Here is a 19,099-nt window from a genome sequence, read left to right on the forward strand (position 1 = left end):
AGGATGTTGAGTACCTTTCATGTGCTTATTAGCCATGCCTGTATCTTCTTTGGAGGAAGGTCTATTCAGGTCTTTTTGCCATTTTTAAATTAGTTTGTTTTTTGTATTGAGTTGTAAGAGTTCTTGGTATATTCTGTCTACTTAAGTCTTACCAGGGGGTGCCTGGGTGGCTCAGTTGTTAAGCTTCTGCTTTTAGGCTCAGGTCAAGATCCCAGGGTTCTGGGACAGAGCCCCAAGTCGGGTTCCCTGTGGGAAGCCTGCTTCTCCCTCTCCCACTCCGCTTGCTTGTGGTCCCTCTTTTACTGTGTCTGTCGCTGTCAAATAAATAAATAAAATCCTTAAAAAAAAAATAATTAAAAAAAGTCTTACCAGGTATATTATTTGCAAATATTTTCTCCCATTTTGCAAGTTTTCCTTTTGCTTCCTTGCCTGTCTTTTGATGCACAAAAGCTTTCAATTTTAAAGAAGTCCAATTTCTCTATTCCTTCTGTTGCTTGTGCTTTGGTGTCATTTAAGGGACTTGGCCATATCCAAGGTCATGAAGATTTCCACCTATGTTTTCTTCTAAAGTTTTATAATTTTAGTTCTTACATGAAGGTATTTGATAAATTTGAGTTAACTTTTGTATATGGTATATGGTAAGAGATCCAAATTCATTCTTTCACATATAGATATCAAGTTGTCCCAGCACAGTTTGTTGCAAAGGGTTATTCTTTCTCCTATTGATTGGTCCTGACACCCATTTGTATTTGTAAAACAACACAGTTGTGCATTCAACTTGTCTTGCAGATCTATTTATCTGCATTGCAAGGGTTGCTAGGTCATAATTGCTCAGTGATATAGTTATTTTGAATATTTTTCTCATAGTCAAGGAGAGTTGTTACAATGACATTCTCTGCCATGTTGCTTCCTATGTTTTGCAGGAAAAAACACTTTGTAATGAATGCTCTGTTATCCTTCGTTTCCAAATGTTATTCTCTTTTTACTACACTCTCCTACATAATGAGCATTTTTTGAGAGGAGCACTGGATACATACAAAAAGTCAGAAACGTTGGCCTGGTTGACTTTGTTCAAGAGACCCACTGAGAGGACAGGTTTTTCTCAACATTGAATGAAGCAACTCCTTTCCACGTGTTACCTAATTAAATGTGAAATTTGTGGTTGTGGTTTCTGACGTATGGACTTCTTTAGAAGGATCTATGTTTCCAGATGTGTTACTTGGTATAGGCTAACTTTTACAGTGTGTTCTTCACAGTCCTCATTCACTTTAAGATCTTTATTATAAAATAGCCTGAAGGCAATCATGCATATTTCATACCAAGAAAAAGAACTGTTCTATGTACAAACATAAAAACGTACCTGAGACAATGAAAACATACAGTACATGATTAGATATTAATGCCCTGGGAAGATGTTTGGGGGTTATAATCACCCAGATCCTTTCATTAGGAGGTTCTATATAGATCATGGACTGGTGTGAGTCTGTTCACTTGAAAGTGAACCCCAAAGGAAAAGAGTAGAAAAATATATCACCAATATCATTGAAAATTCTGTATGAATCAGATAATAAAGGATACATATTATAAACATTTGATCTTCTCACCATGCTTTTACAGGCTTACCTTTTGTTTCCTCCCTGCCAGAGTCAAAGAACATACTTTAGGTGCTCCCTGCAATTCTGTCATTTCCCAGTAGGGGACGTTATTGCATTAGAGGCTGCGCCCGTTGCAGCATTACCCAGGTGGGCCTGTGTTCCTTCTGTACTTTCAAGACGGGGTTTTGTTTTGTTTTGGTTTGTTTTTAACAAAGTCCTGTATATGAATCTTTTCTCTCTAAACTCTTAAGGAAATGAGAGTTGAAGAAAAACAGAATGCTTGCAAGATTGTCTTTTTACCCACTGTCTTCAGAGATGGTTCATCCTATGTGACATTTCTTGGAGGATGATATCAAAGTCCCAAAGTACGAAATGCATCTCGTAAGTCATCAACCTCATACAGGGGCTGTAAAGAAAGAAATGAACCGAGTGGATGCATTTGTAACATTGTGGAAGGAAGGAAGTTGGGGGGAGTAGGAAGAGAACAGGAAGGAATTGTACCAAAAGGAAAACAGAATCCTGAGGAGAGTCCAACAGAGAGACTTGTGGGTGATGAAAAGAGGGAAAGGGAAGGGCATCTCGGTAGAGGGCTCTGAATTGTGAAACAGAAGCGCAAACTCAAATGTAGGAGAACTAACTAAACATAAAGTAAGGTTTTCATCAGAGGAGAAATGGAGAGTGATACCCGCACACACATGCACAGGCAATGCAAAAAACATAAGAAAGGGAAATCTAAGGAGCTCCAGGAAAAGATGACTTCGGAGGGAGAAAGAAAACGAGAAGCGAAGAAGCCCCTTACCAACAGAATGCGTCGAAGCTGTCTGGATAGTCGGACGGAATTTTCGTGCAACCCCTCCCAGGCTTTGAAAGTTTTTTCACGATTTTCCACAAAAGTATTCCAGCAATAAAAATAATCTTTAAAAAAGGAGGGGAATGGGGCAGATAGTTCAGATCCCAAATGGAGAGGAAAGAAAGAAAACCCTGCCCCCCCCCCTTAGATCTCATTTCCCACAAAGTCGAGTGTCCATACCCTTAATTTTCTTCCTCCTATTCTAGTCAGTTTTTGGCTGAATCCCACCCCCCACCCCACCCCTCTGATTTTTCTCCTGAATTGCAGTCCCGGCCAGGTCCCCTTCGCACCTTTGAAGGTCATGATGGCGATCTGGACCCCCGCGCGGTGCAGCCGCCGCAGCCCCTCGGGCTCAGCCTTGCGGTCCTCGCAGAAGTAGAGGCGCGCGGTGAAGATCCTCAGGCTGAGGTTGGGGTACCCTCTCAGAAAGTCGGCCACGTGCCGGGCACAGTCGTAACAGGGGCTCCAGGAGGTGAACCAGGTGACGCGGTAGCACCGGCCAGGGTCCAGGTCCCAGTCGGAGATGTAGCGGAGGAAGAGCAGCTCCACGTGGCAGCCCGACTGCGGACAGAGCGGGGGACTTGAGTGAGTGACGTTTAGTGACCTTTCCTGCAGCACTGGCAGCTTAACGGCCACAAATTCATCTGCCTGCCACAGTCAGCTTTTTTAGGGTGTCTGCATTTGGGCCTTAGGGTTACAATAAGGCTGTGGGTTTTCTGTCGAACAGAAAAGCAGGAGGATGCGCTGGGTCGGCTGAAGTAGCATCACGGTACCCCAGAGTTCTGAGTTGTTTCTGTTGCTGTAACATTTAGGAAACACACCAGACCACTAGGGGGCGGTAGGAAGCGTGGTTGAGGACTGGAAGGGGTAGAGGCCAACAGGGGTGTTGAAAGAGAGGTCACAGGACTGCTGTGGGTTCAGAACAATGAAATAATGTGTTTGCTCATCGTATGATCCCTGTGATTGTAATAAGCTCACAGTAGTGAATAGCAAGTCGGCCTACTATGGCAGAGAAGTCATTAGTCCCAGATCTGAAGATCTAGGTTCCATTTCCTGGTGCCATCACTGAGGTGACTGGGACAACTCACCCAACTCTTGGATCTTTAAATCCTCACCAGTAAAATGGGCTTGTATCGATTGCGAGGATTAAATGAGAAGGAAATGAAGGGTCGGTAACTGCAAAGCCTTCTCTACTTAGATGTATCTCATCACCAAACAGGAAAGAGATTAGAATGTAAAACAATTGCAGTGAGATAATTTACGCAAGACAAATGGAGGCAAAGGAAATTGAATAGTAAAATAAACACTTAACAGTGAGACAGACAATGTCGGTCCACCTATGGATTATGGATTCTTCCCTGGGATCCCACCAAAATCAGATGTTGCTGCCTGTTTTGAGACAGGGAGTACTCATTGGCAGAAGTTTATGTAAGCCCATCTGGATATGGTGAAGTCACTTGAAAATGTAATTCTCTGATCTTCCAGATGCAATCTAGAGATTGATTGAATCAGTCAACCAATTGAGGCTTCCCCGAGTATTCTGGGTCTCACCATACTGAATGTACTCATCGGCCTGTGATATATGTGAGCAGGAGGGACTAGACATCATTTGGAAAACAGAATTGAGTCAGTATTTTTTGCTACTTTTTCCTTAACTTTCAAAAATTCTAAAAATTTGTTTTTTGTTTAAATTTAGCTTGAATGAGCTGATAATATTCTTCCAAATCAAAGTTTGGATTTCTTCCTTAATCTCAAAGGCAGTTAGGATGCTGAGGAAAGCGAAGGAACATTTGGGGGCAGTTACTCTTGGCATTGAAGCAAGGGGTGGCAGTAATGTGCTCAGCATGATCGGGGAGGACGTGAAGTTGCGTACTGTGGGGGCATACTTATTGGGGTTTCCTGGACAGAAAGAAGAAGATTTCTGAAATCTGGTGGAGACCTAACTGTGAAACTGGCTGAAAGTGGTGCTCTCTGTAGATGGTTCTAAAAGTGCCTGCACTCTGTCTTGGAAGCAGTTAACTGATACCTTGTTTCGAAGGTGACCGAAGTCCAGTGAAAAGGAGGTGGCGCTATCCCGCCGCTTCACCACGTAGCACAAGTAGGTCTCATGGCGACCCTTAGCCCAGCGGACATTCTTGAAATGGTAAAGAAATTTCCTCTGCTTCATCAGGAGGCTGTGGGTGAGGAGAGAGGAACTTTCAGGAGCACCACTCACTCTCCGCTCACTCCTGGCTTTCCTCCAGCTTTCTAAAAAATCTCGAATGATTTGAGCCACACCAGAGAAGATCCTCTTCCTTACCTTGCTGGATGCCTGAGATCTGCTGAACTTGGAACCCCTTATAAACCCCTCTTCATGCTTATATTTAAGACCAGTTGAGGGCGCCTAGGTGGCTCAGTTGGTTAAGTGTTTGCCTTCCGTTCAGGTCATGATCCCAGTATCCTGGGATCGAGTCCCACATCGGGTCTTTGTTCAGTCAGGAATCTGCTTCTCCTTCTGTCTTCCACTCCCCCTGCTTGTGCTCTCTCCTCTATGACAACTAAATACAATCTTAAAAAAAAATTGAGACGTAGCCAGAACCCCCCAGCTATGGACAGCTCCCATAGCAGTCTGTTACATGCTGACAACTTGGACTTAAAAATTTGTTCCTTGGTTCCATAATTTTTTCAAAGTTCCCCTCCAAACTCTACCTAAATGTCCAGTATGTACTTCAAACCCAGCATGGTCAAAACAGTAATTCCTAAACTGTCCTCTGTCCTGGCTATCCTGTCTCTTTACTTTTTCATCTCAAATAAAAGCTTAGGCTTAGGCTTATTTGAAAAGCTTGGGCTTATCTTTGATTCTTCTCCTCCATATTTAATGGTCTAAATTTATTTATTCAAACCTCAATTTTTTTTTAGTATTTTTATTTTCTAAACCTCCAAATATTTCTGGTTCATATCTGCATTATTCCCTTGGTTCACTGCTTCAGTCTAAGCCCTCAAACTTCTTTAGGTTTATCTCTTGTCCTGGCTTTCTAAGCTGGTCTGGTTCCCCCCAAGTCCCTCCAAAAGAACATTCTTTGTGTACTGTGCCAGAGTGATCTCACAAAGACCCAGGTGTGACCATGTCATTCCTATGCCGAAAAATCCCCAGTGGATCTCTTGTGCCTACAGGATAAATCCCAAACTCTAAGGTGGTATTTAGCCCAGTTTTTACATTTGATCATCAAATCGACATTTCTTGCTTCCTTTCCTGCTACTTTTCCCCTTCCTTTCCCTATCTTCAATTGCCTATGCAGCTGATCCCTTGGCACTAGTCTGATCCTGTGGTTTTTTTTTTCTTTCCAGTCACCTAGCTGATGCACTTCCTCTCAGTGAATGCTTTCCTACCTTTTTCATTGGACAAAACTTATATATCCTTCAAATCCAGTTCACAATTCAACTGCTCCTTCTCACCCTGCTATAGAAAAATTTCTAGGCAAAAAACTGAACACTGACAGCAACAAAAACCCCTCCTGTAGCTTCATTCTCCATTTACCTAGTTTATCCCTGTCAAAGCTCTCATCGTCTGTTACCAATTGATCACTGACATCTCTGTTTTCTCAATTGGATTTTCTGTGTTTTGAGGCAGAAAGTATCACTTTATGAGAAAAAAAGATAAAATAATTTTTTTAAAAAAATTTAATTTTAAAAATGTAATGATTTACAGTGTCTAATGATAATTCAATGTAGTGTCTAATGACAATTATGTTAAGATTTTTTCTAGTCTTTTTATAAGCATGTTTACACGATTTTGATTATACTGATCTCATGCAGTTTTGCATCCTGCTGCTTTTTTAACTCGGCAACATAATCCATTGCTTGTGTCACCCACATGTGGGGACTGGTTGCTCTAATTTCCTTATGCCTAGCAGTGTTTTGCATGTCGTAAGCACTAAATTGAATTGAATTTGTGGAAATACTCTCAGCAAGCCAAAGTTTCTTTGCTGCTTTGGACGTAACACAAGCTATACAATGTGGTTGATACCAAAGCACTAGTGATGTCTCTCTGGTTTTTGTCCCTGGTCTTTTCCAGAAATATATTTACCAAGTTGTGGAGATAATGTTGCCACCTAATGGCATTGAGCAGAAGTGCAGTAAACTCTTGAAAAAGTAGACCTAGGCGAGGATTTGAATACGGTTTGCTGGCAAGAGAATCGAAACTTTTTCGCCTTCATTTTTTTTTTTTAATACACTGAGGTATAATTTACATACTTCACCCATTTAAAATGTGCAGTTTTATGAGTCCTGGTGAATGTAAACACCCAAAAGTGGAACCACAATTGGGACACAGAACATTTCCAGGGGACCCCTCCCCCAAATTTGCTTATTTCACCTTTTCAGTCAGTTCCACCCCCCCACAACCACTAATCTTTCTGTAACTACATTACTCTCCACTTCCTAGAATTCCATATAAATCTTACATTATCTCTTCCTTGGTGTCCAGCTTCTGGCACCTAGCATAATGAATTTGAAATTCATTTGTTATGTTGCATGTATCAGTAATTTGATCCTTTTTACTGACAAGTAATATTCTATTGCATGGCCATAGCTCATTTACCCATCTGCCTGTAGATGGACATTTAGATTGTTTCCACTCTGGGGCTATTGTGAAGAAAGCTTCTACAAAACACGTACCAGTCTTTGGGGGAGGACAGACGTTGAGAATTAATTTTAAAGCAATACATGTGATAGACCGTGAAGTTAAAAGTTAAATACCCAAGTGTCAGCCTGATGAGTTAAGTAAGCAGGAACACACTTTTTATAGCTGTCTCAATTTAAATGTCGCGCTTCACACACAGGACGCTTACTGCAATACACTTTAAATCCTGAGGCAGAGAACTAGATTAATCACCAGTATACGCATTATACCAAACAATATGAAAATTGTTTAATCATATTGTTTTGGAATTCAGTTGGCAGGAATCTGACATGAATGCTAACAAAGATCTAGTAATCGTTGTCTTTATTTTAAAATGATAATGTTGCTTTTGGGCAGCACATGTGCTAAAATTGGAATGATACAGAGAAGATTCGCACAGCCCCTGTGAAAATCGCATGCAGATTCATGAAGAGTTCCATATTTTTTTACCAAGATCATGAGTTTTGATGGGGAAAACATGCCAAGTTCTCATATACCAAAAAATAAAATAAAATAATTGTATATTAATCATCATAGCACTTACCACCATTACTGTTACTGTCAGGACATAATTTGCATATAATCATTAGCATAAATTGAATACATCATAAGTGCTTAATCAGTACTGAAGTAAAAGGGGAAAAAAATCTCTTGGGGCTCGGTTTTAAACAGATTAAGCATCATTCCTCACTGATAAATTTCTTTAAACAGTTAATGTACCCTTCTGGGCTGTATGTCTGAGAAAAGGGTGGAGGGTACTGTGTCAGGCAAAGCAGGTGTTTTGGGGGCGTCTGCTGTTGGGAGAAAGCAAAGGTGTTCTGGGAATATAGGAAAGGACATGGCACAGCTAAGGGAATTCAGATGGCCTTTAGCTTTCCACTCACACAAAGATCCGTCGTTACTGTTTCTTTCAGAAGTGACCAGTCACAGTGAAGCAAATTGCCTACGACCTGTTAATTAACTTTCTTGGTCCCTCACTTTCCTTCAGCTGTAGCTAGGAGCCTGTTTCAAGGACCTTGCTCTCTTAGTTTCTCTTCTGGGTACAAAGGACTTTGTAGGGGCAGTTTTTCGAGCTCACAGTTTGACAGCTGCTCTAGACAGCTGTGCTCCCTGAGGCAGAACCTGCTGCATCCCCAGCAATGCAAACTGGAGACAAATGGGTTAAAAATAATCATGACCAAGTCCTCTCCTGTCCTGTGCCATCACTGATGCCCTCTGCAGATATCCTTTTCCCTAATGAAAATTACATATTTCCCTTTTACTCCTGTTGAATTTCGTCTTTTCTCCTTGTTGCCTTTGAATTCCAACTATTAGTTATCGCCTAGCATTTCATGTACAAATATTTTCACTGAACCCTTTACCTCTGACTTACACCTCAGATTAATTTTCGATCTCATTGCAAGCTGAGCAGACAGTTGACATTTTCGCCCTCAAGAAAATTTTCTGAAGAACATTAGTTTTCCATTAAAAATCTTAATTCTGGGGACACCTGGCTGACTCAGTCAGTGGAGCGTGCAACCCTTGATCTCGGGTTTGTGAGTTCAAGCCCCACGCTGGGTGTACCGATAGATTACATAAAAATACAATCTTTAAAAAAATTTAAAGAAATAAAAATCTTAATTCTGTAGTGTAAATTCTTTGTAAAAATTAAATTGAGGTAAAGTTTATGGATTAAGTATTCTCATATTTTTAGTAATCATAAAAGTAAGAATAAAATAAATTGTGGTAATAACTTGTCATAAACTGCATGTGAAAACATTGTGTAAATCTTATTAAATACATTTTAAGAAACAAGTTAAGCGGGGTCTGAAGAAATTGAAAGACTAGGTAGATAGTAAAAATGCCATTAACAGCCCAGTTAATTGGAACTATAACATTAAATAACTTGACTGATTTTTTTCTTCCCGGAATAGACATATACCATCATAGTGAATTACAAGCAATTTTTAATATTGGCACTAAAAAATAATTTCCTTACTATGTAGCTGAATTATTCAGTATGTAGCTAAATTATTCAATAAAATCTCCCCAGGAAGGTTTACAAAGTCCTTTTGCAGTTCAATATTTACAAAATTATTATTACAGTTTCTGCTACTGTTCTTAGTATACTGTATTCTTGTTATTACCTTTCCATGATTTGGATGTTTAAACAGTTGCTATGTTAATATTACCATAAACTAGTTCTAACTGCTGTATGTGGCCATATGTGGTGCATGACAGTTGAGTGTGGAAGAGAGACAGAACAGAGAATTACGCAGAGAGCAAGTAAGCTCTGAACAGATGAGACAGTACCTGAAAAAATAAATGCACATATTGACCAAGCAGTGAGTCAGATAGTGAGAGGAGAGAAAGGGATAGCTACCGATCTGAAAACTCAGATTTACTCTGAGAGAAAAGCCAGGGCAACCACCCATGAAGAGACTGCTTTACCTGTCCATAGTGGATTCCATAGTGTCTTTCTTAGTCTTAGGCATGGAAAGGCTTGCCTCAAGTCCTGCTGCTTCACTGACTCTGTCTGGTGAGGCATTGGCCCCACACATTCAAATCTGAGCTTATCCTCGTAGGCTCCTCCTCCCAGGCATCATCACTACCAGGTACCCAACAGCCTTCCTCCTGTTTGGGTCCAAAAATGGTAGGTGGGGCTGTCAGAGGCAGAGTCACGTGGGTCCATGATCGAGGGCTTCTCTGCTTAGTGTATAGGTTCCTATAGGGCTACAGCTCTAAAAATCCAGTATAGACTCCACAGGTCACAAAGATCAGGAGCTAGTAGCTGTAGACACTTCAGAAATTGTACACCTAGTGACAAATAGTATCTCTAATTCTTCTTTTTTTTTTTTTTGAGATTTTTTTGTCAAAAAGAGAGTACAAGTAGGTACAGTGGCAGGCAGAGGGAGAAACAGACTCCCTGCCCAGCAGAGAGCTCTATTCGGGACTCAATCCCAAGACTCTGGGATCATGACCTGAGCAGAAGGCAGGCACTTAACTGACTGAGCCACCCAAGCACCCTGCATCTTTAATTTTAAAAGCATAATAATAATAATGTTCATTTAAATGGCATCGTACACTCTGTTAGCTGGAAGTATCTATTCCCTTCCTTACGTGCACACTGTCTCTCAGTCCCAAAGACCAGCACTAAGAGCTCCTGCTTTGCAGCCAAGCAGGTAAAGTCAAATGAATTATATAGGACTTCGGAATAGAAATTTTGCCTCCTAAACTAATGATTTTTTTCTCTTTCTGATTACACTACAAGAATGACTAGAAGACTAGATGATTGATTGCACAAGAGTAATTTTTGTAAAAGCTGTCTTTTCCACGAAAGCCATATATTTTGAATTGAGAAGCAGCAGCCTCCCCAACCATTAAAAATGTTTATTTCATCAGACAGAACCAGCATCTAAATGACTGCATTAAACTTGGAACACAGGTTGGGCTTTTCGAATAAAAGGCTTTAAATTTCTGCCCTTACCCGATTTGGTCTATTAAAGATTTTGCTTCTCCCTCCTACTTCAGTCTGTATGCATTCTATTTCTTCACTCAGTAGAAACTTAAAACCTAACTACATGGTAGAAGCTGGGTGCTCGGGATGCAGTGGTGAGGGATGCATCGAAGATCTCAGCTCCCTTCTTGCCTCAAGGCTTTAAGTACCATCTGCACATTGATTCCCGAATATCTAGCTCCAGCTGGGACCACGTCCTTGCGCTCAGGACAGTTGCAAACTGCTTCTGCCTCAGCATCTCCATTTGAATATCTGATGGACATCTCGACCAAATTAAGCACCTGTGTTCTCTCCACACACTTGTTCCTTTTGCCATCTTTCCTATCTTGGTGGTAACATCATCCCTCCCATGGCTCAGACCAACCTGGCAGTCTTCCTTGATGGCTCTCTTCCTTTTAAGTCCAATCCATTAGCAAATCCTGTTAACTCTACTTGCAGAATAAATCCATATCTGACCACTTTTCAGCACCTCAGGTCCGAGCAACCTGGATCGCTACATTTAGCCTCCCAATTGGTCTTCCTGCTTCACTCTCCTTAAATTACAGTCTGTTCTCCACACAGGAGTCAGAGTAATCCTTTTGAAAGCTTTTTGTTGTTGTTGTTTTAAAGATTTTATTTATTTGAGAGAGGAGGGAGGGAGGGAGGAAGGGGCAGAGTGTTAGAAGGAAAGCAGACTTCCTACTGAGCAGGGAGCCAGATGTGGGACTTGATCCCAGAACCCCAGGAATGTGACCTGAGCCGAAGACAGATGCTCAATGGACTGAGCCACCTAGGCGTGCCATTGAAATCCTTTAGATCATGTCAGTCCTCTGTCAATACTCTCCAGATCTCCCCATTCTCTCAGTAATAGCCAACAGCCTTATATGATTCACAAGACCCTCTACCATCTGCCCCTGCTTTACCTCTAAATTTTACCTTGAGGGGCACCTGGCTGGCTCAGTTGGTAGAGCTTGCCATTCTTCATCTAGGGGTTATAAGTTTGAGCCCCACGTTGGATATAGAGATTACTTTAAAAACTAAAATCTTAAAAAAATTATCACCTAAGTCTAAAAAAACGATCAGGTAAGCCTAAACCATAGAAGTTTAGCCTTTCCAATTTGACCTACTCCTCCCTTCTTTACTCTATCAAATCCTGGACACTAAGGGAAATTTCTGAAGTGGGGTAAGGCATAGAACAGCTAGTACTTCTGAGTGCTTATTATGGTTAGACATTGTACTAAGCACGTTAAAGACAAAGTAAATGTATTTAGGAAACCTGTGGTGGGGACAAATCTCTTGCATGCTCCTGACTTGTGCTCCTGGTCACTGATTTGATGGATTGCAAATTCTACTTTGCTTCCCCGGTGGGTACCCAGACAAGGATGGCCTGATGCCAGTTCACGCTCAAGGACTCTCTAAGGTGGGCAGGGATTTAATGTGGGGAAGCCTCACTTCGCTTCACAAGGCTCTCTCTCACTCGCCTCCGACAAACCACACCAAATACGAAGTACAGCAGATATCAGTGAAGTGTTGGCGAAATCCAAAGGAGTAATACATGTGAAAGAAGTATTGAATTAATAGGCTAATTTTGGCTCTTTATAGTTTCGGAAAGAATTTCCAGAGAATTATGCTGTTCACAGGACTCTGCTCAAGACCCCATTCCTGCCCTCCAGGCTACTCCTTTCTGTCAAAAAGCCTTTTTTTCTCACTTCCACAGGGAAACTTGACCTTGGATTCTTCTGGATTATTCTCACCCCTGGATCCTTTTCCTGTGTAGACATTTATTTCTCCAAGTCTTTATTTCTGAAAAAGATTCTGAGGGCACCAGAAAGAGGATAGCCAGTTACCTTTGGCACTCTGAATTCCATGGAACGGATGGGAAAGGGGAGAAGGACACTTCACAGATTCCTCAGTGGAGACCAGAGGGGGGCAGGGCCACAGGCATTCTGATCCCTTTAAATTGTCTCCTCAGATAAGAGCTGGGCCTTTACCATATTTTCATCCTATTGTCCAGAAAATTGCATACCCACCCACACACATATACGCATCCTCCTAAAAGATAAATATTAATTTTAGAGATGGTAGTATCTCCAAATCCAAAAATTAGAAATTCCCCAGTGGCCCAAATGATATTGCTGCTGTACTTTTCATGATTATGCCAAGCTGTATTAGTTCCCTTTATGTATTCTCTCATCAAATTATTCCCCTTTATTCCAGCCAGAAATAAGAAAACTGGCTCATTGATGACCCACATGCCTCTTTGTTTGGTTTTGGTTTCACCTGTTTTCATTTTGCACAATTGTGATCATTTCTAAGTGTATAATTCAGTGGCATTAATTATATTCACAAGGCTGTGCCATCACCACTGTTTCCAAAATGTTCTCATCACCCCATAAAGAAACTTCATAACCACTAAGCAATAACTCACCATTCCCTCCTTGTACCTCCTGGTAATCTCTGATCTGCTTTATTTATTTATTTTTTAAAGATTTTATTTATTTTACTATTTATTTGACAGAGAGAGATCACAAATAGAGTGGCAGGCAGAGAGAGGGGGGAAGCAGGCTCCCTGCTGAGCAAAGAGCCCGAGGCAGGCCTCGATCCCAGGACCCTGAGATCATGACCTGAGCTGAAGGCAGAGGCTTTAACCCACTGAGCCACCCAGGCTCCCCTCTGATCTGCTTTATTAATTTGCTTTCTCTAGATAGTCCATATAAGTGAAAAACATACAATGCTTATCCATTTGCATTTGGTTTCTTTCACTTTGTATGTTTTCAAGATTCATGGTTTAGCATATATCAGAACTTCATACCTTTTTATGGTTTATACATTTATAATGTCCCATTGTATGTACATAGCACATTTTACTTATCCATGCATCTGGACACTTGGGATGTTTCCACCTTTTGTTATCCTGTGTAGTGTCCCAGTGAAGATATGCATATGGCATGAGACCTTATTTTCAAAGTAGAAGTGGATGGGGGCGCCTGGGTGGCTCAGTCCATTAAGCGTTTGCTTAAGGCTCAGATCATGATCCCCGGATCCTGGGATGGAGCCCCGCATCGGGCTCCTTGCTCAGTGGGGAGCCTACTTCTCCCTCTTCTTCTGCTGCTCCCCCTGCTTGTGCTTGTGTGTGCTCTCTCTCAAATAAATAAATAAAATCTTTTTTAAAGAAAGATTACAAGCAGTCAGAGAGGCAGGCAGAGAGAGAGAGGAGGAAGCAGGCACCCTGCTGAGCAGAGAGCCTGATGTGGGGCTCCATCCCAGGACCCTGGAATCATGACCTGAGCCGAAGGCAGAGGCTTTAACCCACTGAGCCACCCAGGTGCCCCTAAATAAATAAAATCTTTAAAAAGAAGATTTATCAAACTAGAAGTGGAGTCACCTTCTGAATAACATAGACATAGGAACACACACACATACATAAAAGTTCTGGAGGCACCTGTGTGGCTCAGTTGGTTGGGTTTCAGCACGGGTCGTGGTCCCAGGGTCCTGGGATCGAGCCCCGCATTGAGCCCTGCTCAGCAGGGAGTCTACTTCTCCATCTGCTCCTCCCACTCTCTCTCCCTCTCTCAAATAAAAAATAAAATCTTTAAAAATGTTCTGGCCGAGGGTTGCCTTGCTGGCTGAGTCGATACAGTGTGCACAACCCTTGAGTTCAGGATTGTGAGTTGGAGTACCATGCTGGGTGTAGACATTAGGAAAAAAATAAGATCTTAAGAAAATAATTCTGGCGGAAACTGTGATCACTTAAAAAGATCCAGAGGATCCTCACATAAGGGCCCTCCTTTCTGCTCAGCCTCTGGCTGGGGAGAGATTTTCATTCCACTTTTCACAAGCTCAGTCAATACCTGAGAAGTAGAAAAGCTACACATGACATCTGAACCCAAGTCAGCCATTCTTCCATACTGTCGATGCAATACTGTCAGGCTGGTAAGACCAGCCCAACAGAATCATGATCAGGTTGGCTGTATCAGCTCGGGAATCTTTATCAGAGCTACAGAGGATTTTCCTCCCTGTATTCCTATATCACTTAGAACTGGGCTTGGCTAGATATGTCAGGCAAACTCAGTGAATGAATTATGGAAGTTATACTTTCTCTCCCACGTAAAACATGTAGGTGCTGGTAGGGCATTTATTTATTTTCTTTTTTAAAGATTTTATTTATTTATTTAACAGAGAGAGATCACAAGTAGGCAGAGAGGCAGGCAGAGAGAGAGACGGGGGAAGCAGGCTCCCCGCTGAGCAGAGAGCCCCATGTAGGGCTTGATCCCAGGACCCTGGGATCATGACCTGAGCCAAAGGCAGAGGCTTTAACCCACTGAGCCACTCAGGCTCCCTCTGGCAGGGAATTTAATCTCAATCTAATTGAAACATGCATTTTGGAGCTCTTCATTTTGTCAACAGTATCTGTGGGTCACGATTTTGAGCCGGAATGTTTTTCTCATCTCTCAGTTCTATGATGGGGTGTGAGTCTCAGCCAGGCACCGCTGGGAAATGAAATGTTGCATATCGGGAACCATACAAAAATAGGGGGTGTGGGAGAGGATATAGGAAGGTGGCTATGGGGTTGCCTGGCTAAAGTCAGTCAGTTGGTGGAGCATATGACTCTTGATATCCAATCTGGGATATAAATTTGAGCCATGCATATTGTGTGGAGATTAAAGTAAAAGTGACTATGGGAAAAAAAAAAAAGATCACTATGGAGTCAGTTCCTCCAAACTGGTTTCTGGAGCAGAATTGTCTGTGAATACTTACTTGATTTGTAAAGTAGATTTGTTACGGTGTTGGAAAAATCTATGAACACAACGGAAGTACATTCTTGGATATCTCCTGCTTGAAAATCTCTTCAGTGTAGAGACTATGAAAAGATTTCCTCCAAAAGATGTAAAAGTTTTAAATGTTTATTACTTGAAAATGAAGGTTCTGGAGAGACAAAAATATGTTTTCATGTTCTGTTTGAAGGCGGTATTTGAAAAGCTCTTGTAAGTTACGAGCACGATACTTAATTGAACTGAAGTACGTTCAATTAATATTTATCGAAGGCCTACTATGAGAGATCATAAGGCTGAGCTTTGAAGGGGAACATGACACCCATTGTAGTTCTTCAAGGGGTTCGTAGTTTTGTTTAAACTTTCCAAAGTAGACAAAATACTTAAAGACAACACAAGAGAATTAAATATCAGTGAAAGACAGATCTAAAAATTACAGAATCAGGGACACCTGGATGACTTGGTTGGGTGTCCAGCTCTTGGTCAGCTCTGGTGGTCTCAGGGTCATGGGATCTGGCCCCATGTTTGCTTGGCATCCAGCGTGGAACCTTCTTGTCCCTCTCCCTCTGCTCCTCCCCACACTCTTTCTCAAATAAATAAATAATGAAAAATAAAAATTATAGAATCATAATACCTCAGAGTTGAGGAACCTTGGTGTATATCTGGCCCTATGCTTCTCAAAATGACATGCATATTTAGAGATACACTTAAATATGAGGTCATGACAGTATATTAGATCCTAACTACAGGATAAATATGTCATGCTATCCTGGAACATACAAGTTTTCCAGAGAGTAGGGAAACAGCATTTTTAAAAATTTTATTTATGGCCCCACTCAGGAAAGACTGCACTAAATACCTTTTGTATTTTTTTAAAAGATTTTATTAACTTATTTGATGGAGAGAGGGAGAGAACGAGAGCAGGAACACAAGCAGGAGGAGTGGGAGAGGGAAAGCAGGCTTCCCGCCAAGCAGGGATCCTGATGTGGGGCTCAATGCGGGGCTCGATTTGGGGCTGGATGTGGGGCTCGATTCCAGCACCCTGGGATCATGACCTGAGCCAAAGGCAGATGCTTAACGACTGAGCCTCCCAGGTGCCACTGTATTTTTTAAGCAAATAGCAAAGACGTAGATTACCAGCTTTACTTTTTTAAACCTAAGCTTAACATTACATATTTAAACAATTGTTAGAACTTACTAAGTTGCCAGTGGTCATAAACAACTAGAAAAAGATCCTCAATTTACATTAAATGAGAAATGTACTACCATTAACGCATTAATATCTCTCACTACTAAATACCGAAAGAAAAATATTTTTGTGGGAGATTCTTTCTGGCAATGTTAACTTCACAGCGTATGAAAAAATCCGGGCCACCTTGGATTACGTTTAATAAAAAAAAGCAAACATTATTTAAAGTAGAATATAATATGCACATTCATTTTCCTTACATGTATGGCTTTTCCCAGTATCCTGTCCCACCCTCATGTAAAAAGTAAAGGTTCTCAAAACATGAAAGATTTCAAAGATGATCCACCCTTGTATGTAGAGGAAGCCCACAACTGCCAGGCTCACAAATGTAGTTGCTAATAGAGCATAATGTAAATGTTAAGAATGAACATTCCAGGGAAATTTCAGCCTAACATGGGTTGTTTGGGATTATATCCTCAAATCGTCAGTATTTATTACTTTTTTTTTTCTTTTGAGATTTTATTTATTTATTTGAAAGGGGGAGAGAGAGCATGCTAGCACACAGAGGGAGAGGGAGAAGCAGACTCCCTGCTGAGCAGGGACCCTGACTTGGGACTCCATCCCAGGACCCCAAGACCATGACCTGAGCCAAAAGCAGGCGCTTAACCGACTGAGCCACCCAGGTGCCCCCATTTTACTCTTATGGGGGAAATTTGAGGAACAGCGGCTTTCTCCATAGAAAGCATGAATCCTGGGGTGCCTGGGTGACTCAGTGGGTTAAAGCCTCTGCCTTCGGCTCAGGTCATGGTCCCAGGGTCCTGGGATCTAGCCCCACGCCGGCCTCTCTGCTCACCGGGGAACCTGCTTCCTCCTCTCTCTCTGCCTGCCTCTCTGCCTACCTGTGATCTCTCTCTCTCTGTCAAATAAATAAATAAAATCTTTATTTAAAAAAAAATAAAAGAAATCATGAATCCTAAAGCATCCCAAACAGTTGTCTACTAACCTCTTGTATAATTGCAATAACCTGACATGCGTCATCCACTGAATGCCATGAGCTCAGGTGGCTGCTGATGTGAATGTGAAAGCATGGTACTTGGAGTATGTGGAGGACGCCTGGTCAAAACTTCAGTATCCTCTGTCCAGGTCACAGAAGCTCCATGAGCAAAGGCTGGGACTTCGTGGATGTGCTTCATTTGGTTTAGCAGCAATGAGTAGCTTCGTTTGGTTTGAGTGATGGCTCATAACAAAACAAGGATGACAGATAAAATTGAGATGTTATTCATATTTTATGTAAGCTTTTTAAAAAGTTTTATTTATTTGCAAGAGAGGGAGGCAGAGAGAGAACACTTACTTGTTGAGTGCCTGCACACAGGAGCAGAGGGAGGACAGAGGCAGAGGCAGAGGGAAAGGGAGAGGCAGAGGCAGAGGCAGACTGCTCATTGAGCAGGAGCCCTACGTGGGGCTCGATCCTTGGATCCTGGGATCATGACCCAAGCCGAAGACAGAAACTTAACCAACTGAGCCACCCAGGTGCCTCTCATGAAAGCTTCTTAAGAAAAGCTTCTTTTTTTTTTTTTTTTAAAAGATTTTATTTACTAATTTGACAGAGCGAGAGAGAGAGTGATCACAAGTAAACAGATAGGCAGGCAGAGAGAGGGGGAAGCAGGCTCCCCGCTGAGCAGAGAGTCCATCACAGGGCTTGATCCCAGGATTCTGAGATCATGACCCGAGCAGAAGGTAGAGACTTAATCCACTGAGCCACCCAGGTGCCCCTAAGAAAAGCTTTTGAACAAAGTTCTATACCTTGCACAATGGTTATAAATAAAAAGCTACTGAACAGGCATGATTTGCCCAGCATAAGAAAAAAATGTTCCCCCCAGAAGCTTCATTCCCTGTTTCCCTTTCTTTTAAAGGAAGGAAAATTCCATCTCTTATAATTACAATAACATTTTTCATTCCTGGGCATTTGGAGTTGGTGCAATTAAAAAGACCATTTTGTGAGGGGACATTTTGCTATTTTTAAAACTTATCTTCCTTACTAATTACCTTCTCCCCTCACCAACTTCTCTTGAAAAACCACAGGACAACCTGGTTAGTTTATTTTTAACAAAAACAACATGACTTGGAAATTATGCCTCTGGTGGCTGAGTGAAGTTTTGGACATCTGGACTTCACCACTGCTGATTTTCACCATGGGAAGCCCGAGGTGAGGTTTCACTCTGGCCAGCGTATGAGGCCAAAAGGCCCCCTGGGAATCCTCGAGGGCACACATTCCTGGGTCTGTGAGCCAAGATGCTCAGATAATGACTCCCCAGACCACTATTTTTGGACACCAGGTAGATTGTTCAATATGATACTTTCTTGTTTTTGAAAAAGCCCAAAATGGGATCCGTGTGGGTGAAATGTGGTTTTGGGAGTGCTCTAACTTCTGCATTTCCTGATTTTTGTTTTTCTCAGTTGGCTGCCAGACACATTACTGAATTTCTCTGGGGTATGAACAAGCTGAGGGACAGACCTTTAAACATATACAGGAATTACTCACTCAACTCCTGTGCAGC

General features: G+C 41.8%; 2 protein-coding genes and 1 non-coding gene across 5 annotated transcripts in view; 2 read left to right on the top strand and 1 right to left on the bottom strand.

Moving 5' to 3' along the window:
* The window catches only part of RIMKLB (ribosomal modification protein rimK like family member B), a 156,002-nt gene that overhangs the window by 20,911 nt on the left and 115,992 nt on the right, over window positions 1-19,099 (top strand). The window lies entirely within an intron of this gene.
* AICDA (activation induced cytidine deaminase) lies at window positions 1,853-17,966 on the bottom strand. 2 transcript variants are annotated; one of them, XM_044227385.1, is made up of 5 exons: window positions 17,545-17,966; window positions 4,472-4,619; window positions 2,736-3,006; window positions 2,395-2,510; window positions 1,853-2,001 (listed from the first exon to the last, which is right to left on the bottom strand). In XM_044227385.1, exons 1-5 carry the CDS (start codon window positions 17,577-17,579, stop codon window positions 1,948-1,950), a joined length of 624 nt encoding a protein of 207 aa, XP_044083320.1. In that variant the 5' UTR covers window positions 17,580-17,966; the 3' UTR covers window positions 1,853-1,947. The 2 variants fall into 2 exon arrangements, with proteins under 2 accessions (XP_044083320.1, XP_044083318.1); XM_044227383.1 differs by lacking the exon at window positions 17,545-17,966 and adding an exon at window positions 9,536-9,900.
* On the top strand, window positions 7,449-7,551 carry LOC122892807. The gene has a single exon (XR_006381489.1). It is a non-coding gene; the product is annotated as a U6 spliceosomal RNA (small nuclear RNA).

This window comes from Neovison vison, chromosome 12, assembly GCF_020171115.1.
Source record: "Neovison vison isolate M4711 chromosome 12, ASM_NN_V1, whole genome shotgun sequence".
Lineage (NCBI taxonomy): Eukaryota > Metazoa > Chordata > Mammalia > Carnivora > Mustelidae > Neogale > Neogale vison.